General features: G+C 37.1%; 1 protein-coding gene across 22 annotated transcripts in view; it reads left to right on the plus strand.

Moving 5' to 3' along the window:
- Positions 1-18,062, plus strand: part of TNRC6B (trinucleotide repeat containing adaptor 6B) — a 123,304-nt gene extending 105,242 nt beyond the window's left edge. For 16 of the 22 annotated variants that reach the window (XM_060694575.2, XM_034403196.3, XM_060694578.2 and 13 more), the window contains 11 exons: positions 3,610-3,741; positions 4,142-4,246; positions 4,861-5,032; positions 7,732-7,869; positions 8,295-8,471; positions 10,080-10,226; positions 11,254-11,349; positions 12,261-12,485; positions 13,485-13,555; positions 14,545-14,684; positions 17,561-18,062. In XM_060694575.2, the coding sequence (XP_060550558.2) occupies positions 3,610-3,741; positions 4,142-4,246; positions 4,861-5,032; positions 7,732-7,869; positions 8,295-8,471; positions 10,080-10,226; positions 11,254-11,349; positions 12,261-12,485; positions 13,485-13,555; positions 14,545-14,684; positions 17,561-17,948 (1,791 nt within the window). In that variant the 3' untranslated portion in view covers positions 17,949-18,062. The remainder of the gene's footprint in view (positions 1-3,609; positions 3,742-4,141; positions 4,247-4,860; positions 5,033-7,731; positions 7,870-8,294; positions 8,472-10,079; positions 10,227-11,253; positions 11,350-12,260; positions 12,486-13,484; positions 13,556-14,544; positions 14,685-17,560) is intronic. The other 6 variants (XM_087873897.1, XM_087873904.1, XM_087873899.1 and 3 more) reach the window with 1 other exon arrangement.
- Positions 18,063-19,786: the final 1,724 nt, after the last annotated feature.

The raw sequence follows: 19,786 nt of genomic DNA on the forward strand, positions 1-19,786 counted from the left end.
GTGTTAAACTCAATTTCATTGAGGGCCACATTAGGGTTGTGTTTGACTTCAGGGGCCGGGTGGGCGTGGCTGGGGTGGGCGTGGTCAGCTCAACATCACTTGTGTCGGCGGCACCTGTGGTATCCCTGGCAGGGCTGGGGGGATCCATTGTCTCCAGTGGCGGAAGCCTTCACTTCCCCTTCCTTCTTTCCTTTTCTTCTTTTTCCTTCTCTCTTCATTCTCCTTTCTTCTTCCTTCCCCTCTTTCCTTCTATTTCCTTCCTTGCTCTCTTTCCTTCTTTTTCTTTGTCTTTCCTCTTTCCCTTCCTCCTTTCCTGTCCCTTCTTGGATGCTCAAATGGAAAAGGGGAAACATTTCTCCTTTCGTTTTGTTTTGCTTCCAGGGCCTGTTTTTGGCCTGGATGGCCTCCTATAGCCCTCTGCCAGTGAAAACCAAGCCGCCGTGGGTCAGTCCTTCGCTGTTTCAAGGGCCAGAGGCCAGGTCTAAGCACCCTGTGAGCCAGATCCCCAGCCCCCAGGCCTTGAGTTTGACACCCCTGCTTTATTGCAACTCTGAACTCACTTCCTTGACACTAAGCGCCTCTTCGGTGCAATAGCTACAGTTACTTCCAGTTGACAGACTGCTAGAGGTCTATTGTGATACTTGAAGTATACTGAGCAGTAAAGTGATGGCCCTGTATTTTAGTTTATACTAACATTTTAAGTTAACTTTGAATAACCTCGACAGTTGAAACAAGTACCATATTTTTTGGAGTATAAGACGCTCAGGACTATAAGATGCACCTACCTTTTTTGGTGAGGAAAACAAGAAAAAGAAATCTGCCTCTGCCTCCCGACAATTCAGCATAGCTTGATTAGCACAAGAAAAAAAATCTGCTCCCAGCAATTTACCTCCTTGCAGCAAGCAACAGAGGCCCGTGCAAAACAGCTGAGAGTCGGGAGGCCAATCCAATCAACTTGTGCTAATTAGGCTGTGCTGAAGCTGAAACGAGCTGTTTCTTCTTGCTGCTTGCTGTAAGGAGGTAAACTGCTGGGAGGCAGAGGCCAAAGGCTGGGGGCCAGTGGGTGGGCGGGGCTACATTCTTTTACAGAGGAAAAAGGTGCGTCTTATACTCCGAAAAATGCTGTATATTTTCTTATTCATAAAAGATTTTTTTTGGTTTAATTATCAATTTATTTGGCTACAATTCAAATTCAAACTTTTATCAACTTGCATTATCAGATGAGCTCTAGCTGCTAATTTATTTCTATCTAGAAATTGCCTTAACAAAGATAGATTTGTCCACCATAATGTTTCAATATGCTGTCAAAAAGTCCTTACTTATCCTTACTAATTATAATTCTGCTTTCTGATTAAAACATTGATTTTAAATACCAAAAATGTTTGTGTATATTTAAATTTTAAAACAAAAAAGTAGGAAATACCAAATGAGGAGGGCATATTTAAACCCTGGAGGCAGGTTAGTCCATAATTGGGATATAACTAGAAAAGCATTATATTGTAGGAGATAACCAGTTATTCTGAGTATCCTCCTTTGGGATGAGCGAACTAAATGGATCAGTTCTACCTGAAGAAGGTCTCTAGGTACCAAGCCTTTAAGGATTCAGTAGGTTAAAATCAGAATATTCCATGTACCAGACAACCAGGTGCTGTCTGGAATCCATCTAGATGCATCAGATGCCTAGAGCGACCCATCGTAGTCTGACTTCCCACCATCTGGAGACTCTTGTAAGCAGTGACTCTCATAATAACCAAAAGTGCTGTCATCATAACGAAGATTTCTGAGAAGTAAACACTAAATTTAACATCTGGACATTGTGTGTATCACACCCAAGATTATGTGTGACATGCCCATGGTAGCTATAGACTCTTCTAAAACCTCCCTGAATCCACCCACCCACAGTAATTGAAGTACCTTATTCTAAAAACAGGGATTCCACCAATAGCCCCAAGAGGAGATCCAAGCGATCAGGAAGAGACTTGTAGCAAATTGTGCAATATAGTCAGACCCCAATTTAACCCAATGGCCCAATGTCACACTTCACAGTCCATCACCTCCAAAACCGAATCCCTGTAATCTGTAGGAATATATTCTAGCAATATACTCCTTGTTTAGTGACTACCTCAGTTATCTAACAGTAATAAAAGGTAATTAGAAAATCATTTTCCAACATTTGCACACATTTACAACCAAATTTTCTGCATTTGATATCAATGTATGCTAGGTGAAAGTAACACTGGCATAGCTGTATGAGGTAACTATCTGAATGAAATGGTGGCATTTCTATTTAAAGACCTGGTCATTGGAACAGTTGCTTAACAAAGGGGTAGGTGTAACCTTGAGAAACAGAAAGAAGATCTGCATCCAAGACGATGATCAGACGAAAGAAATGTAATTTCTTGTAAATGCATTTCAGATTTGACCCTCTCTAGTTCTCTTGAAGATAAAGGAAGAGAGTGTCAAGCCTGAGATGCTTTCTCAAGTTACATTTCTGCTTCAGTCTCAAATTTCTTTTGTCTGATTTGTCTTGGTTGTAACTCTTCTTCCTGCTCTTCAGAGTTATCCCTACATCACATTATAACCCCGACCACTGCCAGAATATCCTCAACAATTATCACTACCTTACATCCCTTGCTTTGAAGATGGAGGCAGGACCAAAAGCTGGAGGGACAAATTTTAGAGAGGCAACATCATCACTTTTTCCTAACCAGGACTGAGTAATACATCCCATGCGTGTTCACTCCAGCAAGTTGTGGACAAACGTGATCCTGATATTTCCCGACAGCTGTGTGATGCTGAGACCACCAGCAATCCAGTTACCTAGGCTCTGGGTTGAAGTTGCTGAGCCAGAAAAGATCTGTATACCTTCCCCTGAAACAATCTTTCCAGTACATCTTATCACTCAAGGGTAGCTCTTCTTCTGAGCCTAGAGCTGATCAGATACAATCCACTGTCCAGCTTTTCTCACCATTTGTCTGAGACACATCCATCATCTGGTCCCCAACTTCTTTCTTCACCTTCACCTAATCTTGTTTTGTCAGTTAAAGTCTTGGTCCACCTTCCATGTTGTCATCCATCTCCATTTAGCTACTTTTCATTCTTTAATTCCATTTACCCAATATTTGCAGATCAAAATTCATGAGTGACTTAGATCCCATAATAAAAAAAAAAGTTCAATTTTATGTTCAGTTTTCAAATTCATTTACCTTAAAATGGTGGATGTGGAATAATTAATCCACAACTTCTCCTCAGCCCAGTTAACTGTTCCTGCTGGCTTTCAAAAATTCAGTGATGAGCTGCCTTCCAGCTATTCCTCCTAGGAAGCAAAAACTTTACAGTAATCTTACATTTTACAAAGTGAAAACAGGTATACCATAATGGATAGTGACTGAGTATTGGGAAACCAACTCCTGGTTTGTTTGCTGGCATAAACCTCAATAACCCCCCAAAATAATACTTAATGGGGGGGAAATGAGCTACCACTTTCGTTTGGCTTAGTTTGGTGTATCTTTTTTAAAAAAAATACTAAAGTAATTTGGATTTAGAAGTGTTTTTATTCATAAACCATTTTGTTGTTCTGTTACTTTTTTCCCCACTCTCTTCATATAGGTTTCTGCATCCATGCTTAAGCAATTTCCTAACAGTGGTCTGAATCCAGGCCTTTTCAATATGGGGCCCCAACTTTCTCCTCAACAGATTGCTATGTTGAGCCAACTTCCACAGTTTCCTCAGTTTCAGCTTGTAAGTAGCTGTTCTCATATGATGGCTGACTGAATTTTCTTATCCCCCATTCCTGTTCCTGTACATGGGATGCACTTGAGATAATTTTATTGTGGTTGTGTTTTAAATATATGTTGTAGGAAATACATACATACACATGGACATATGCATATGCACAAATCCTTAGTAGTAATTTGATAATAATAGTTCAAACATTAAATTTGAAACAAGTATAGATACCATTAAAAAGAACAACTCTATTATGTAAAGCCTTTGATAAATTAGTATTAAACATCAGGCTCTTCTATGATAATGTTTTTAATTGTTTTTTGTTTTCTTTTTGTTATACAAATGTACACTATCCAATTTTAAGTTTGTACAAAGTAAACTAGTTTTTTTCCTTTATTCATTTGCATTGAAGGCCTGTCAACTGCTCCTCCAGCAGCAGCAGCAGCAGCAACAGCAACAACTGTTACAAAATCAGAGAAAGATTTCTCAAGCTGTACGACAACAACAGGAACAACAGGTAATGTGTGACTTGTGAAATCTGGCAAGTTAATCAGGAAAGATAATTATTAAGTTTTATTTTATCTAGTATTTCTTCCATGGAACATAATTGAAAGCCACACTACCTTTTATTTAAATCTTTTTAAATATTGTGAATACTTTTTCAATACTCAGTAAAACCAAGATCTAATATTGAAATAAATTGAACGTTGCACTGGTTTTAAGACTTACTTTAATGAGTTTAGAAGTATATAGTAATGATAATTACTCTCATACTCGAGCTAAGACATTCTATTAAGATTATACAGTAATAGATGTATTACTTGAAAGAGAAAATAAATATTTAATCTTAATACTCTTTCCCTTTCCTCCCTGTTTTTTTAGGTATCCCTCATTTTTTAAACAAAATGGCCTAGAATCTCATGAACTTGGAAAGTTTAAAAACTGTTTTAAACTAAGCTTTGAACCATAATCCTTTGTTTTTATTAAGATAATATACGAATAGGGATTTTTGATAAAAATCACACAAACTTTTGCTTTTAGGTTTGATACAAAATGGTCCAAAATACCTTTGCAACACCAGATTGCCTATGTCTGAAGTCAACCAATTTTTGTTTGTTTCCTTAACCGCAGCTTGCCCGTATGGTAAATGCCCTTCAACAACAGCAAAGGCAGCCAGGCATGAAACATTCTCCATCACATCCAGTTGGACCTAAGCCTCATTTAGACAATATTGTACCTAGTGGTCTAAATGTGGGTCTCTCAGATATGTCAACCAAAGGGCAGATTCCTGTATATAATTCAGGTAAACATTGTAAATATCCGTAATTTATTATTTCTATTCATCGTTACACAATAATTTTATATTGTATAATATTATATTATATATATGCTTGATTTGCTCATGTTGCTTCTTTACTGAAATTTGCCATATCGCATGAAACTCTAGCTTTGGTTTCTTTTTCTACTTAGCATTACCTAGCATTATATTTGCTAATCTTATTTTAAAATATCTTGCTTAATTTAGACTTTTTAATAAATAGTTTATTTGTACAAAGATGCAAACAGGTGATTTAGGAGATGCATCTTTATTTATTTATTTATTATCATATTTATATGCTGCCCTTCTCCCGAGGGACTCAGGGCGGCTCACAGAATAAAACAACCCAACAATAAGTAGAATTAAAATGTTAAAATCCGATTTAAAAACCTCAAATCCCCCAAATTAAAATGCACGGCAGATCAGGGAATTTGCTGAAAGAGCCATGTCTTTAGGTCGGCACGGAAGGTGCGGAGGTCGGGGGCCCAGTGGGTAAACCATTCCAGAGGGTCAGTGCAACCACAGAGAACGCCCTCATCCTGGGGGCCGCCAGCCGACACTGTCTGGCCGATAGGACCTGGAGGAGGGCAGTCCTATGTGAGCGCAGTGGGCGGTGGGAGGCCGGTAGGAGGTAGTCCTGCAAGTACCCCGGGCCCATGCCATGAAGGGCTTTATAGGTGAGCACCAGCACCTTGAAGCGGATCTGGAGGACCACCGGCAACCAGTGCAGCTTGTGCAACAATAGTGTTATATGGGAGTAATGGGAAGCACCTGTAACTACCCGCGCGGCCGCATGCTGATGATACCTCACCCCGAAACTATGATGATCTCACCCAGTGGCTTCATGTAGATGTTAAAGAGCAGGGGGGAGAGAACCGACCCCTGCGGCACCCCACAAGTGAGGGGCCTTGGGGAGGATCTCTGACCCCCCGCCCAGACAAACTGTGTACAGCCCAAGAGGTAGGAGGAGAACCACTGTAAAACATTCATAGAGTTGAAAAACCTAATTAGGAAACACTTTGGAATTAAACTTCAGTTAATTATTGTATCCTGTGCAAGTTCTTAAATATTACAATGGCATTTTATATTGATACATTTATGGATATTGCCTTTTATAAATATTTAATTTTATGTGTTTTCTCATGAAAATAATGGTATATATAAGACAATAGGAACAAAAAAAAAAAGTCAGTAAAGGCCAAGAAAGCATACTCTGATTTCTAGTTAATGGCTGTATACACTATAACTTTCTATACATGATGTACCGTTATGATTTTTCCACAATATAAATACACTGACATATTTTCATTAGATTCTACCTGTTTGTGATACAGGTTATTCTATATATGAGATGTTTTGTATTCAAGCCCTGAGTAAGACAAAAGGTTCTATGGTTTTGGTTCCAAAGAATGTTCAATAAATACATGCTCCTAGTGAGGAATGAAACCTGACCTCTACTTAAGAATCATCTATAAACCATTGTGAGCTCTTCAGATGGAGACTAGAAAAAGATATAGGAACCTAATCTAGTCACAATTCAGAGTTGAAATCCCAAGAAATTCTCAGGATTTGATTCCAGTTTTACTTTTCGCTTCATCTGACTAGGATATAAGTTACATATAGTATGTAGATAGTGATGAAATGTGTTGGGTGGGATCAGAGTTTAAATTATTTCCTGCACTCATTACAGTACATATAAGTTATTCAAATAGCTTTCAGTACTCATGATAAGAATAAATCGTTGCAAGATTGATTAAAAAATTCTACCACACATAATTCTTTTAAAATTTTATTTCATCACTTAAAAATATAAATGATTAATTGGGTCGTTGTGCATGCAAAATGTTGTACGCCCATTTCCTGTCATAATAATGCAAATAATGCAGATAAAGACTTATATCTGAAATTCTGGGAATCCCTGCTATAGCCCTATTGAAAATAGCATAGTAGATGGGACAGTACTCTTTACTATTGATGTAAGAGTGGTCTCTACCCCACTAACATGGGAACACCTGGGTTACGTAGTTGTGTTTGCAGGAACAGGAAAGTCTGGTACTCCATGATTTACAACAGTTCATTTAGTAACCATTCAGTTATAACATCACCGAAAAAACTGACTTATAACCATTTTCACGCTTACAACCATTGCAGCATTCCCATGGTCATATGATCAAACTTTGGGTGCTTCGCAACTGATTCATATTTATGATGGTTGCAGCGTCCCTGAGTCATGTGATCCTTTTGCAAGTTTCTGACAAGCAAAGTCAATGGGGAAGTCAGATTAATTTAGCAACCCCATTACCAACTTAACAACTGCAATGATTCACATAAGAACTGTGGCAAGAAAAACCCGTAAAATGAGGCAAAATTCACTTAACAGCTTAGCAACAGAAATTTTGGGGTTAATTGTGGTTATAAATCAAGGACTACTTGTATTTTTAATGAATATTTGAACATAATTTTACTATTTCATTTTTTGTGTTCTTGAATTTTTTATGTGATCATAAAGTGTGTCCTTTTTTAATGTCAGAATTGCTTACATTACATTAAGGTGCAGCTTAGAGAAGAGAATGAACAACAATTGATTTATTTAAATGAGCAGATGTATCTAGGTTTCCTCATTAGCACTATCGCTATCATAATAGTTGCTCATACATGCATTTAAATACATTGCTGTTTTAAAGGTTTTGGTTCAAGTAGCATGGATTATGGCATGGTAGGAGGGAAAGAAACTGGAACAGAATCTCGTTTTAAACAGTGGACTTCTATGATGGATGGCTTGCCACCTGTAGCTTCCCAAGATGCCAGTATGCACAAAAATGGTGAGAAATTAGATTATCAGAAAGAAACTTCTTTTTGCCAGTGAAATACCTATTAGAATAACCTGAACATTCTATGATAGTGTGCTTGAGTCCAGTAGCTTTTGTTTAAGCTAGATCTGATTTTTAATAGATCAAACTTCCGAAGGATAAATTTATTTATTCATTTATTAAATGTATATTCCACCCATCTCGCCATCAAGCAACTCTAGACAGTAATAAAATATACTTGTAACATTTAATTCTACTTTCTACTTGTATGGCCTGCTTTGAGTGAATTTATTCCAGCTTTCATACGTATCCATGGCACAAGTCAGCTACATTTCAATGTACTGAATTACATAATAGCACTGGTAACAATATGATAACAGCCTCTGCTACCAGCCGGATCATTTTCTATCAGAACATATTTTTCTTCTGTTTTCCAGGGACAATTGTGCCCCCTGGAAAAGCCCGAGGGGGATCTCCCTATAACCAATTTGATATAGTTCCTGGCGACCCACTGGGCAGCCATACAGGTCCTGCTGGTGATAGTTGGCTACCAGCCAAATCCCCACCAACCAGTAAAATTGGAAGCAAATCCAGCAATGCCAGCTGGCCACCAGGTAATTTCAGTGTGCTCTATGAATGAGTAGATGGAAAAGGAATGATATCCTTGTTTATATGTTAACTTATTGTACAGTTTTGACTGTTGAGCAAACACTGTCTTTTGATTCCAAGTCTTCCACTATTTGACCATCTGAGTTTGTATAAATTTGTTTAAAGTTATAAATAAGCTTTTGTATAGTCAAGTTCGGGGAATTGTTTACTACAGTTTACCAAATTATTTAGTATTATCCCATGATACTTAGTTACAAGTTAGCTGAAGCTGCTGATTTGAACACAAAAAATAAGCTGACATAAATCTTGAGGCCAGACAAGTCATCATAAGGGAGAACAAATTTCACTAATCTTAATTGCAAAGGACCCAATTGTTTCTTAATGGGGCTAAAATTGTCTTCCTGTATTCAGAGTTTAGTTTTTTCTTTTCATCTGCATCATCTTTTCTGTGACATACTCCTTGATTCATATCTCTGTTACTGATTTCTTCCCACTAGGTATTTGTGCAGTTTATCAAATATACCATAATATATGTTAACTGCTCTCTTTTGGAGTGAACAATATTATATACAAAACACAGAAAGAAATATGAAACCTAATATATCAAAAATTGAGAGCTTTAAGAGCCAATTTGGTGTAGTTGTGAAGGTGTTGGCCTAGACTATGAGTTTTAGTCTCACCTTGGGCATGAAAGCCGGCTGGGTGACTTTGTACCAGTCACACTTTTTCCGCCAACTCGCCTCACAAAGTGATTATTCTGGGAAAAATAGGAGAAGGAAAGAGTATTGATAGGTTCTCTGTCTTGAGTTGTATATGAAAAAACAGCAGGATAATAATTTTTTTAAAAGGTCCTAGATAAGAAAACAGGGATATGAACTAGTTTATATCTATACCCTACATTTCTGACCTTACAAACCATCCTTGATTCCATCATGTTCATACACAACTGCAGACATTCTCTTTTGATCTTTTAGAGTTTATCAAACTACTCATCCAAAATAGTTTAATAAATCATGTTATCAAGGAGATAAAACATAGATCAGTGTCACTGTCTCTCAGCTCTAGGAAGAAGGAAATATCAAACTATTTCCAAAAATGTTTCCCAAACTACAAGAACGTGTCCTTCCCATCACCAAGAGTCAAAGGTGATTTGATGAATCATAACATAACAATATTGGAGTATCACCCCCAACAGTCAGCTCCATACATTCCTGTGGGGTTAGTTGATTCCAAGGCTATTCAAGTCATAAATGACATGTAATTTTGGAGATACCTGATTGAATTAAATAGTGGTGTTAACTACATCATATTATGCATATACACAAATCCCTCTTAAATAATGTAATATTTCTTTAAGATGTTCAGTAATTCTGGAAGGAGAGGAGAAAATACTTTGGTGAGAGTTTGTGGCATAATTGTGCCATCACATTTGTAATCAATTTTTTAAAATATATATATATATATATATTTTATCTGTACTAATACAGATTTTTTTCAAACTATAGCATTTTGAGATAGATACATAATTCTGCTTATTGCAGAATTCAGAGTATTATTGAAACAGTATCATAAACACATTATTTTAAACAGCAGTATTTATTGTTTTGTTTCAGAATTTCAGCCAGGAGTGCCGTGGAAAGGTATTCCAAACATTGATCCTGAATCTGACCCTTATGTGACCCCAGGAAGTGTGCTGGGAGGTACAGTCACAGCCCCCATTGTAGATACGGATCACCAACTTCTGCGGGATAACAGCACAGGTTTGCAGGATTATAATACCTATTTTATAGTTGCTAGGATGGAGCCATGCACAATACAGGTAGTCCTTGACTTACAACAGTTCATTTAGTGACTATTCAAAGTTAACAACAGTACTGAAAAAGGTGACTTAAGACTGTTTTCACACTTATGGCCTTTGTAGCATCGCCATGATCATGTGATCAAAATTCAGATGCTTGGCAAGTGACTCATAATTATGCCCGTTGCTGCGTCCCAAGGACATGTGATCACCTTTTGCAACCTTTTGACAAGCAAAATTGGGGAAGCCAGATTCACTTAACAACCGTGTTACTAACTTATCAACTGTGATGATTCACTTAACAACTGTGACAAGAAAGGTTGGAAAATGGGGCAAAAAGCACTTAACAAATGTCTTTCTGAATAACAGAAATTTTGGGATCAATTGTGATTGTAAGTCAAGGACAACCTGTACAAGTAATAGCCTATTTGTTGGTTGACTAATTATGGGAAAAAGAGATTTATTTACTGAGAAGAAAGGTTTATTTGATTTATATCCTCCCTTTACTTATCCCAATTCAAGGTGGTATATGTAGTGTTCATTTCTCCTCCTATTTTTCCCACAGTAAGAATCCTATAAGATGGGTTGGTCTGAATGAGTGGCCCAAAGATTTCTGATGCTTTAACTTTTCTCTAAGTGCTGATTCTTCACTGCAGCTTCCCCCCCCCCCCTTATGTGACTAGTTTTAAAATACATTGCAAGGGGGAAAAGAGGGGAGAAAGGCTTGTCTGGGAGTGTGACATGTTGGCATAAGTGAAAAATTGAGCATTGCCATGCAAGATAACAAAATACAAACTGAAAATCTTGTTTTACCTCTTAACTTACAAAATGTAAATTCTGAGAATTGAAAGCATGAAAGCTGCTATAATTCTAATTAGTAAGGCATATACACACATGCAAACAATTTTAATATGTTATATTCAGTATCATAGAAAGTTCTTTTTCAAATTTGAAGATCACTGAGTTTTCCTCTCCTTTTCTTTCCATAGGGTCTAATTCTTCCCTCAACACCTCGCTGCCTTCACCTGGTGCCTGGCCCTACAGTGCCTCTGACAATTCTTTCACAAATGTTCATAGCACTTCAGGTATGTGCCTTTATATTTTCAACTCAAGTAAGAGAATAAAAGAAAAGTGGAATCTATCTATCTATCTATCTATCTATCTATCTATCTATCTATCTATCTAACCAACTCACAATAAAAATACAAAATTACGAGTAAAAGATAGGAGGGGAGGGAGCAAGATGTGCAAGGGGGTAGATGAGATCTACTACCGTGTTTCCCCAAAATAAGACCCTGTCTTATATTTTTTTGAACCCTGAAATAAGCGCTTGGCCTTATTGCCATGTGCTAAAAAGCCCGATTGGGCTTATTAACAGGGGATGTCTTATTTTGGGGGAAACGGTATTAGTCCATCAATTACCTCCAACATGATTTAATGGGCTGTTCCATAAAACAAAAGAATAATTGTTTGCTTACCAGTAATGTAATTAACTGATAGAATGTAATAATGAAGCTGGTAACAAAATAAAGACATTTAAGGAGTACCAACAATGAATACCGTTTACTTAACCGAAGCAAAAACTTCATCGCATCCCTTTAGCAAATTTTGGAAGTTGGAAAGAAATGTAGCCTGGAATAATGTACATGTTGGAGGATTGGTCTTTTTTTTTTTGTGGGAACCTCCATCAAGTAAAAAGAAATACTGTACATATAATGTCTGTTTTCTCCAGATTTTCTACCACTTCCTCCAAAAAGCATGATGTGGTTGTCAGAGAGTCAGGGGCCATCTTGTTATGGAAGAAAATCATGAAGTAGCCAGAGACTTGCCTTTATTTTTTTCTTAGACAAATGTAGAGTGATAAAAATGACCCAGATGTGTTGCATCAGATTTTTTTTTAAGCCAAGCATTTTAAATAGTCTGACAAAAACAGAACTTAGTTTATGATGTATTTATTAATGACTTAATTATCACTTTTTCCTTTTATCCATTTCAGCAAAATTCAATGATTACAAATCAACGTGGTCCCCAGATCCCATAGGACCTAATCCAGCTCATCTCTCTACTAAGTTATGGAAAAACCATATTTCCTCAAGAAACACTACAGGGCTGCCACGCCCACCTCCTGGTCTGAGTAATCTGAAAACATCCTCTCCCTGGAGTAGCACAGCGCCCCGCTCACTCAGGGGGTGGGGTACGCAGGATTCAAGGCTTGCCTCTGGTGAATACTTTTTTTAGGATTATTATAAGCCAAAGAAGGGTGTATTAATAGATCAGATAAGAAATTTTTAAGTTTGTTCAATAAAAAACTACCTAATCTATAAAAATCAATTGAAACTTTATTGAGAAACTAGAATGAGAAAAAATCATGAGAATTCTAGAAATAATATGTAGTTGTAAGGAATAAGTATGTATGTGTATTTTTGAAGTAATCTGTGCAATCACACATACGAGTTTTGAAAACATGCGGAAAAAAATATTTTGAATACACACAGGTGCAAATAAAAATGTTTTGGTGGAAGCTCTCCATCAGCATTTAGTACTTTTATTTTAAAAACTGCTGACAAGAACTTTTCCTTGTCTTCCGAAATAATGGAAGCAAATGGATAATACCCAATGCACAGGAACCCCCCCACCCCATCCTCAGGTCAGAGCCCAGCCCTTGCTTGAGCGAATAGAAATTGTACACTACTTTCTGATATTGGATGTTAATATTTATTTTAATTTAATCTAATTTCAGCCCTACTCTTCTTGTTCTTATTCTTTTGCTGTAAGGTAGAAGTACAGAAAGTAAAGAAAACTTGTTTCCATACCTTTTGTGTAATGCTCGTGTGTCTAACCTTCCACTTTCCTTTCCACTGCAGACATTGTGCATTGCTCTTGGCTTTAGTAGCAATAGCTGCTGCAGTGATTTGTTAAGAACAGATCGGCAAGAAAGGATTGAGGAGCCTTGGTCCTTTAACTATTGGGTATTTGAGGTGGGCTTGCCACCAAAATAAGAAAGAAAGAAAGAAAAATTCTTTCAGCTAGCAGTAAAATGTTGTTAATATTGATCTGATTGCTAAATTCCCTGCATGTGATCACTCAGAACAATTGCAGCTAAACAACCAGTCTTTCTTATTGGCAAGTTAAATAGTTCCTATAAATATTAATATGTATTTTGTTTCCAAATTATAAATTAAGATGAATACAAATGCTTGCTGTTTTAATAATTTTGCAGCCTCTACTTGGAGTGATGGTGGTTCTGTACGTCCCAGCTACTGGCTGGTTCTTCACAATCTCACTCCGCAGGTATTTCTACTTTCATCCTCCTTTTTCTTACTAACTCTTGTACAATATTGTATTGTGTTTTTTAAAAGGCCATAGCCGTGTGCTTCAATATGACAATACTTAAAAACCGAAGAAATTATTAAGTGTCAGATTTATCACTGTTATTTCCAGTTCTGCACTCAGTCATAACTGCCAGTTTCTTCCCTCTTTTTTCCTTAGTGAAATTATAGAATATTTCTAATACAGCTGCCAAAAAGTTTTTGAACTTCTGTTAGAATAACTGCCGGTACATGCCTGATTTTTAACTCTTTATTATAACTTTATCTTAGGTAATTCCAACCAGTCACAATTATGCAGATTCCTTCCTTGTATGCATTTAAGAGTCCATGAACTGCCACTCAGTGTGAAAGACTGCTAAAGACCGGCTTAAATTAGGTCTTGTCACATGATCACAATCCAGGCACTTGATGTCTGATTTGTGGTTGCGATGGCACAGCCAGCCACTTTCACACAATTTCCAACATTCCCTGCCAGCTTTCCCCAAGCAAAGTTAATGGGGAAGCTGGGAGGAAGTCACTCCCTTTCTGCTGCTTTTTTGCCTGCCCACACTATAGTGCCTATCCATGGTACCGACCACCATAGTGCAGTACCCGCCTGCCCACCATAGTATCTGCCTAGAGCACATACTCCCCTGCCCACCTGAAGCTCTTATCCGTTTTCTTACTTGCCTGGCACTCCTGCCTCTGTGCTTAACAGCCCATACAATCCTGGGACTGTGACAGTAACAAGGACTGCCCTTGCTAAGCAATGCAGTCATGTGACATCATGCTTTACAGCCACATTATTTAATGACAGAAATTCAGGTCCTAGTTGCTGTTGTAACTCGAGGACTACATATACAATATGCTGCCTGATTGCTTTTTGTTCTGTATATTACTTTTAGTATGTTTGAAGATGAAAAATCCTCAGTCTCTTTATTTTAATAACCTGTCTTTGCTATTCTTTTTAAGATTGATGGGTCAACTTTAAGGACCATCTGCATGCAGCATGGTCCATTGCTGACATTCCATCTCAACCTGACCCAAGGCACCGCCCTTATCCGGTACAGCACCAAGCAGGAGGCAGCTAAGGCCCAGACTGCACTGCACATGTGAGTTTTACAACAATCTACAAACATTCATTGACTTGTTTTGTCAATATATAACATTCCTGGCTCATTTGTTTCATCTATGCATTCTTCAGATATGACTGACAATTGCAGAAGAGTTTATTTTTGAAAACTATTATTTTATGCATTTCTTGGAATAGAGATGGCCCTGGTATGCTGTGCATACTTGAATAGAACAGTGTTTGTAGACAAGAGAGATGGGTGAAACTAACAAGTTAATATTTGGCTTCCTTCTTGATAAAGTTTATCATTCTACAAATGCATTCATCCTCAAGATCACCAATTTAAAATTTAGAAAATTAGCAACACTGAGATTTTAATTGCCATTCATATAGAAGTTTCACTTGAATTAATTGCAAATCAAAATTAATGTTCTAGGTTTTCTCAGATAGGATAATATATTGCTCTTCTCACCACAATTGCAGTTTTAGAAATGCAATAGAATGTTCAAAAGTCACTTAGAACTATGAATTGGGATTTGTAATACTACTTTTTTCATAAATAGTTAGTATTATAGAATCAAAAGAGCCTTACTTTTTATAGAATAAAAACAGCCTTACTTTTAAACGGTTGTCACAGGGCTGTAAAGAGCAACAAATATCCATGATTTTACTGATCTTCTTAATGCAGAATAGTTGAAACATTTGGAACTTTCTCTATGTTTGAAAATTGTTTATCTAGGAAGTGATAAACTCTTAAGCAATATTATAGTATGGAAAATTGGTTGGAAATTTTCCTTCCTCATTAATATAATGAAACATTGGCAGTAGATTCAAAACTAAATGGGATACATCACACACTTTCTAATTAAGTTATAACTACTATTGCACTATTTAGTGATAGTCACTGGCTTAGATGGTATATGCAAGGAATTATGTAATTTAATGAACAGAAACATCTTCATACTTTTTCTGAATAAGGTACTGCACTTAGTTGAACAAGGAATATTGTATCTTGCTTATGTACTTATCAAAGGAAGCTTACTAGTTACTTTAGAAAAAAAATATTAAACTAGATATAGTTTGGTCTAGTTGAATAAAACTATTTTTATGCAATATTTTGAAAAGAAGTAGGGGACTATTTTGTTCTCTGAGGGAACCACTCTGAACTGTAGACAAAGTCCATTTAATGACCTTCTAGTAGTTGATAATTACTGAACAAGCAAACAAATTGTTCTGTTAATGATGTAAATTTTTTAAAAGGCTGAAATAGCATTCTCTATACTAGTTTTGAAATATTTTAGTTACATTTTAATTATACTAAGATAGTTTGAAATTAACAGAAATCCCCTAAGATTTTCAACTATTTGTGTAACAAATAGTCACTTGCTTATTTCCAATTATATTTCCACAGGTGTTTGTTTGTTGTACCGGTAATATAAATATAAGAAACTGTACTTGTACAGAGCAAAATTAAGAAGCATAATACAGGGGTGCTTGGTGCTCTTTGAGCTTGGTTGTTTTCTTGCTTATTTTCTCCAAACTAGGTAACATCATAAAGAGTAAAGTAAAGAGTGAGGTTTGCTCTCAGTTTATATTCTAGTCACTTGCCCCGTCATTGTTGGTGGGGTGGTCTTGGAGATTCTTTGGTTGGGCTGCTTATTGTCAAGTTATAGAAAAGACTAAATATCAAAACACCTCCCCATCAGCAATCAGCACCCAAATGACCATAGATTAACTCCAAGAGTAACATCAGACCAACAATCAAGTAAACAATACCCCAATCAAAGATCTGCCAAACAAGCCAACAGTAAGCAGCCCAGCCAAAGAACTTCTAAGACCACTCTCACCAACACTGTCATTTCAACCCTGAGTTACAAATAATTCTCCTTTATTGGAGCCGTAATACACATGCGGAGACTGACTATCCCACTTCTTCTTTACTTCCTCTTTTATCATTTCTGATGTCAAGGGAACTATTCCATTGACATCCCAACTAAAATCCCTAGTAGTGTATCACATTCCAGAAGACACCTTTATCTGCTGAAGTATCATTTTCTGGATGTAAAACCTGAAATAAAAAGCAAGGTAGAAGAGCTTTTTTTTTTTTTTTTTACAGAAGCATAATGGTCTGTGTCAGAGGTTCCCCAACCTTCTCACCTCAAAATAGCTTAATGTTTCAGTAAGGTTTTTGCAGCACTTAATGGTTCCCAAATAATGTGCTGGGTTACCTGGGGCACTGCAGTGCAGTTTGAGAACAAAATACTTGACAGAAACACCAAATTAAACTAATAGATACTAGGCTTAGTAGTAGCATGATATCCAACTGATGTTGAGTATTATGTTTTCATTGAATATTTAACATATCCTATTTCCTCTTCTAAGTCAATTTTTATTACAGTCACAGACCAGTATTACAAATAAAAGCATTAAAAACAATAATAATAATAAAATAAAAAACAGACAAAATAATATATTACTATGAGTGGTGGATTATCAGTGGGCAGTTAGAATCTGCCTAATTTTGCAATCAGTAGAACAAAATTTAGCCACATTCAAAGAAGCTACTTCACATTGATGTGATGATAGCAGTTGTACATAAAAGAGATCAGTATTTCCTGGGTATTTTATTAGGTGAGTTCATTGCAGTGTCCCAAGATGCATTGGCATGCAGTTTGGAAACTGCAGGTCTGTATAATTATTTTTCTTCTTTCTTTTTTAAAGTAAGGTTTTGAGAAAGGGATTTAAACAAAAATAAATGATGGAACTCCAGCCATTCATATTGTTTATCACAATTGACTTATATGGGAGTAAGTGTGTTATTTTGTTTTGTTTCAAGCAGTGTTCAACATTTTTAGACATGTGAACTCTTGTTTGTTTGTTACTCTTCACTCTACCATTTTGGCTTTTTTTTTATAGGTGTGTTTTGGGAAACACTACCATCCTGGCTGAATTTGCAACAGACGAGGAAGTTAGTCGCTTTCTGGCACAAGCTCAGCCTCCTACTCCTGCAGCAACCCCCAGTGCACCCACAGCAAGCTGGCAGTCTCTTGAGGCAGGACAGAATCAGACAGATCCAGTTGGACCTGCTTTGAATCTTTTTGGTGGGTCAACAGGGCTTGGGCAGTGGAGCAACAGTGGTGGCGGCAGCAGTGGGGGTGACCTTGCTGGTGCTTCATTATGGGGGCCTCCAAATTATTCTTCAAGTTTATGGGGGGTTCAAAGTGTAGAAGATCCCCACAGAATGGGAAGCCCTGCTCCCTTACTACCTGGAGACCTTCTAGGCGGAGGGTCGGATTCAATCTGAACTTAAAACTTTCAACTCTGACCTCGTGACCTTTTTGGAACAGCAGCAGCACTAACGTGACCTTTTCTTTTTTTTCAACTTGCAATAAATACATTTTAAAAGGAAAAAAGAAAATGGAGAGAGAAAAAAGGTGGGTCATTGACAGGACCGTCTGAGCACATAGTTGCCTCCCTTACAACTTCAGTTTTTTCGTTTGGAATATGAATCCAAAAAGAGAACATATCACTCTTGAAATACTTGAATCATGAACGCCAACTTAGAAAGACAATGTGAAGCAAGTACACATACCATTTAAAACTAAACACAAAAAATTTAAAAAAAATTAGTTTCTAGTTTTTCACTTTTTCATGTTATACGGAAGTTGTTGCTAAGAAACATATATACTGAAAAATAGCTTTTTAACTTTGTTTGCACTGGGTGTGTTTCCGTCCTTAGGTCTACTATGTTGGGGGTGGGGTTCAGAAGAATTGGGGTGGGTTGGGAGGGAAAGACTTGACGGAGCCTCACTTTAAAAAACAAAAAAGGAAAAAAAACACTTTGTGATTGGCTGGTTGATATATACCAGTATGTTCTGGCACATGTAACTGCCTGTGTGTGTGTGTATCTGTGTGAGAGTGTATGTCTGCATGATTGTGTGTGTGTGTGTGTGTGTATGTATGTGTGCGCGCGCACATTTCTGTCTTGAAAAGCTGCATTGTTGTTGGTCAGCAACCTATCTGACTAGATTCTTAAACTGAATAATGATGGTGCCTGTTGCAAAAATCAAATTGATCTGTGTTTCAAATCTTATTAGTTGGTGGTATTTTAGCAGGGTATTAAGTGCACTACAAGTTGTGTTCTGACCCTGTTATAAAGCAAAACACTGCCATATCCTAAGGATTTGGTGAGAGGGATGCCAATGTGTGATTTTAGGGTTTCTGGGAAGGGAGAGGGAAAGAGAGAATGTAGAATTTTGTTTTGCCTAGAAGTATATTTTTCTTTAATAAGAGTTATTGGCAGAACCCAAGGTTATTTCTTACGAAAAGGCTTTTCTTCTTTTGGAAACCTTCCAGAAGAAAGAAAGCATCACATTTGTTTGTGACAAAGACCTATACAATGGTTGAAGCTTCTGCAATCCTAAAGAATTCACTCCTGAAGCCTGTATGAAGATTCTTATCCATTCATGGAAAACCCACTAATAATTCAGGCCAAAGTATATTTTCTTGATCTACTGTTATGACAGAGTTACAATGTCAGTAGTTTGCTGGCCTGTCACCTATTGAAAGCACATGCAGCAACTTTTGTTCTCTTTCCCCCATTGTGTTACCTGTGCCAGGCCTAGGTGTATTACAGCACCAGATCATCACTGACAGAAACGTTTACTTAAGAATGTTCTTAAACCAGTGTGTACTTTGAGCATTTTTTTTCTCTGTATTTTTCCATGTATGTCATGCTTAGGGTTTGCTTAGGCGGACATATAACTGGCAAAGACTTCTTTTGTTTATAAAGTATTGCACCTTTATTATTTTTACTTTTCCCTGTACTGTTGCTTTTTATTGTCGGTATTTAAAGAAAGGTGGTGGTGGTTGTTTCTTTGTTTTAAAAAAACAACCATTATAGTAGTACTCCAGGCATGATAGGGGAGACTTATCATTAATTCAAAAGATAGCCAGTGTCTACACTGGGAACAGAATTGCTTATTGTGAAGACAGCTGTAGCAAACATTGCCTTTATAGCAAAGGAGTTTTCAGGATGGATAGAATGGATAAAAACAAGTAGGGAACTCATTGCAAATATTCTTTAAAGTACTAGAACTTGGCTCTGGCTTTTCACTAGGTTTGCATTATACTGAATAAAAA

This window comes from Pantherophis guttatus, chromosome 7, assembly GCF_059756535.1.
Source record: "Pantherophis guttatus breed Tessera chromosome 7, ASM5975653v1, whole genome shotgun sequence".
NCBI lineage: Eukaryota > Metazoa > Chordata > Lepidosauria > Squamata > Colubridae > Pantherophis > Pantherophis guttatus.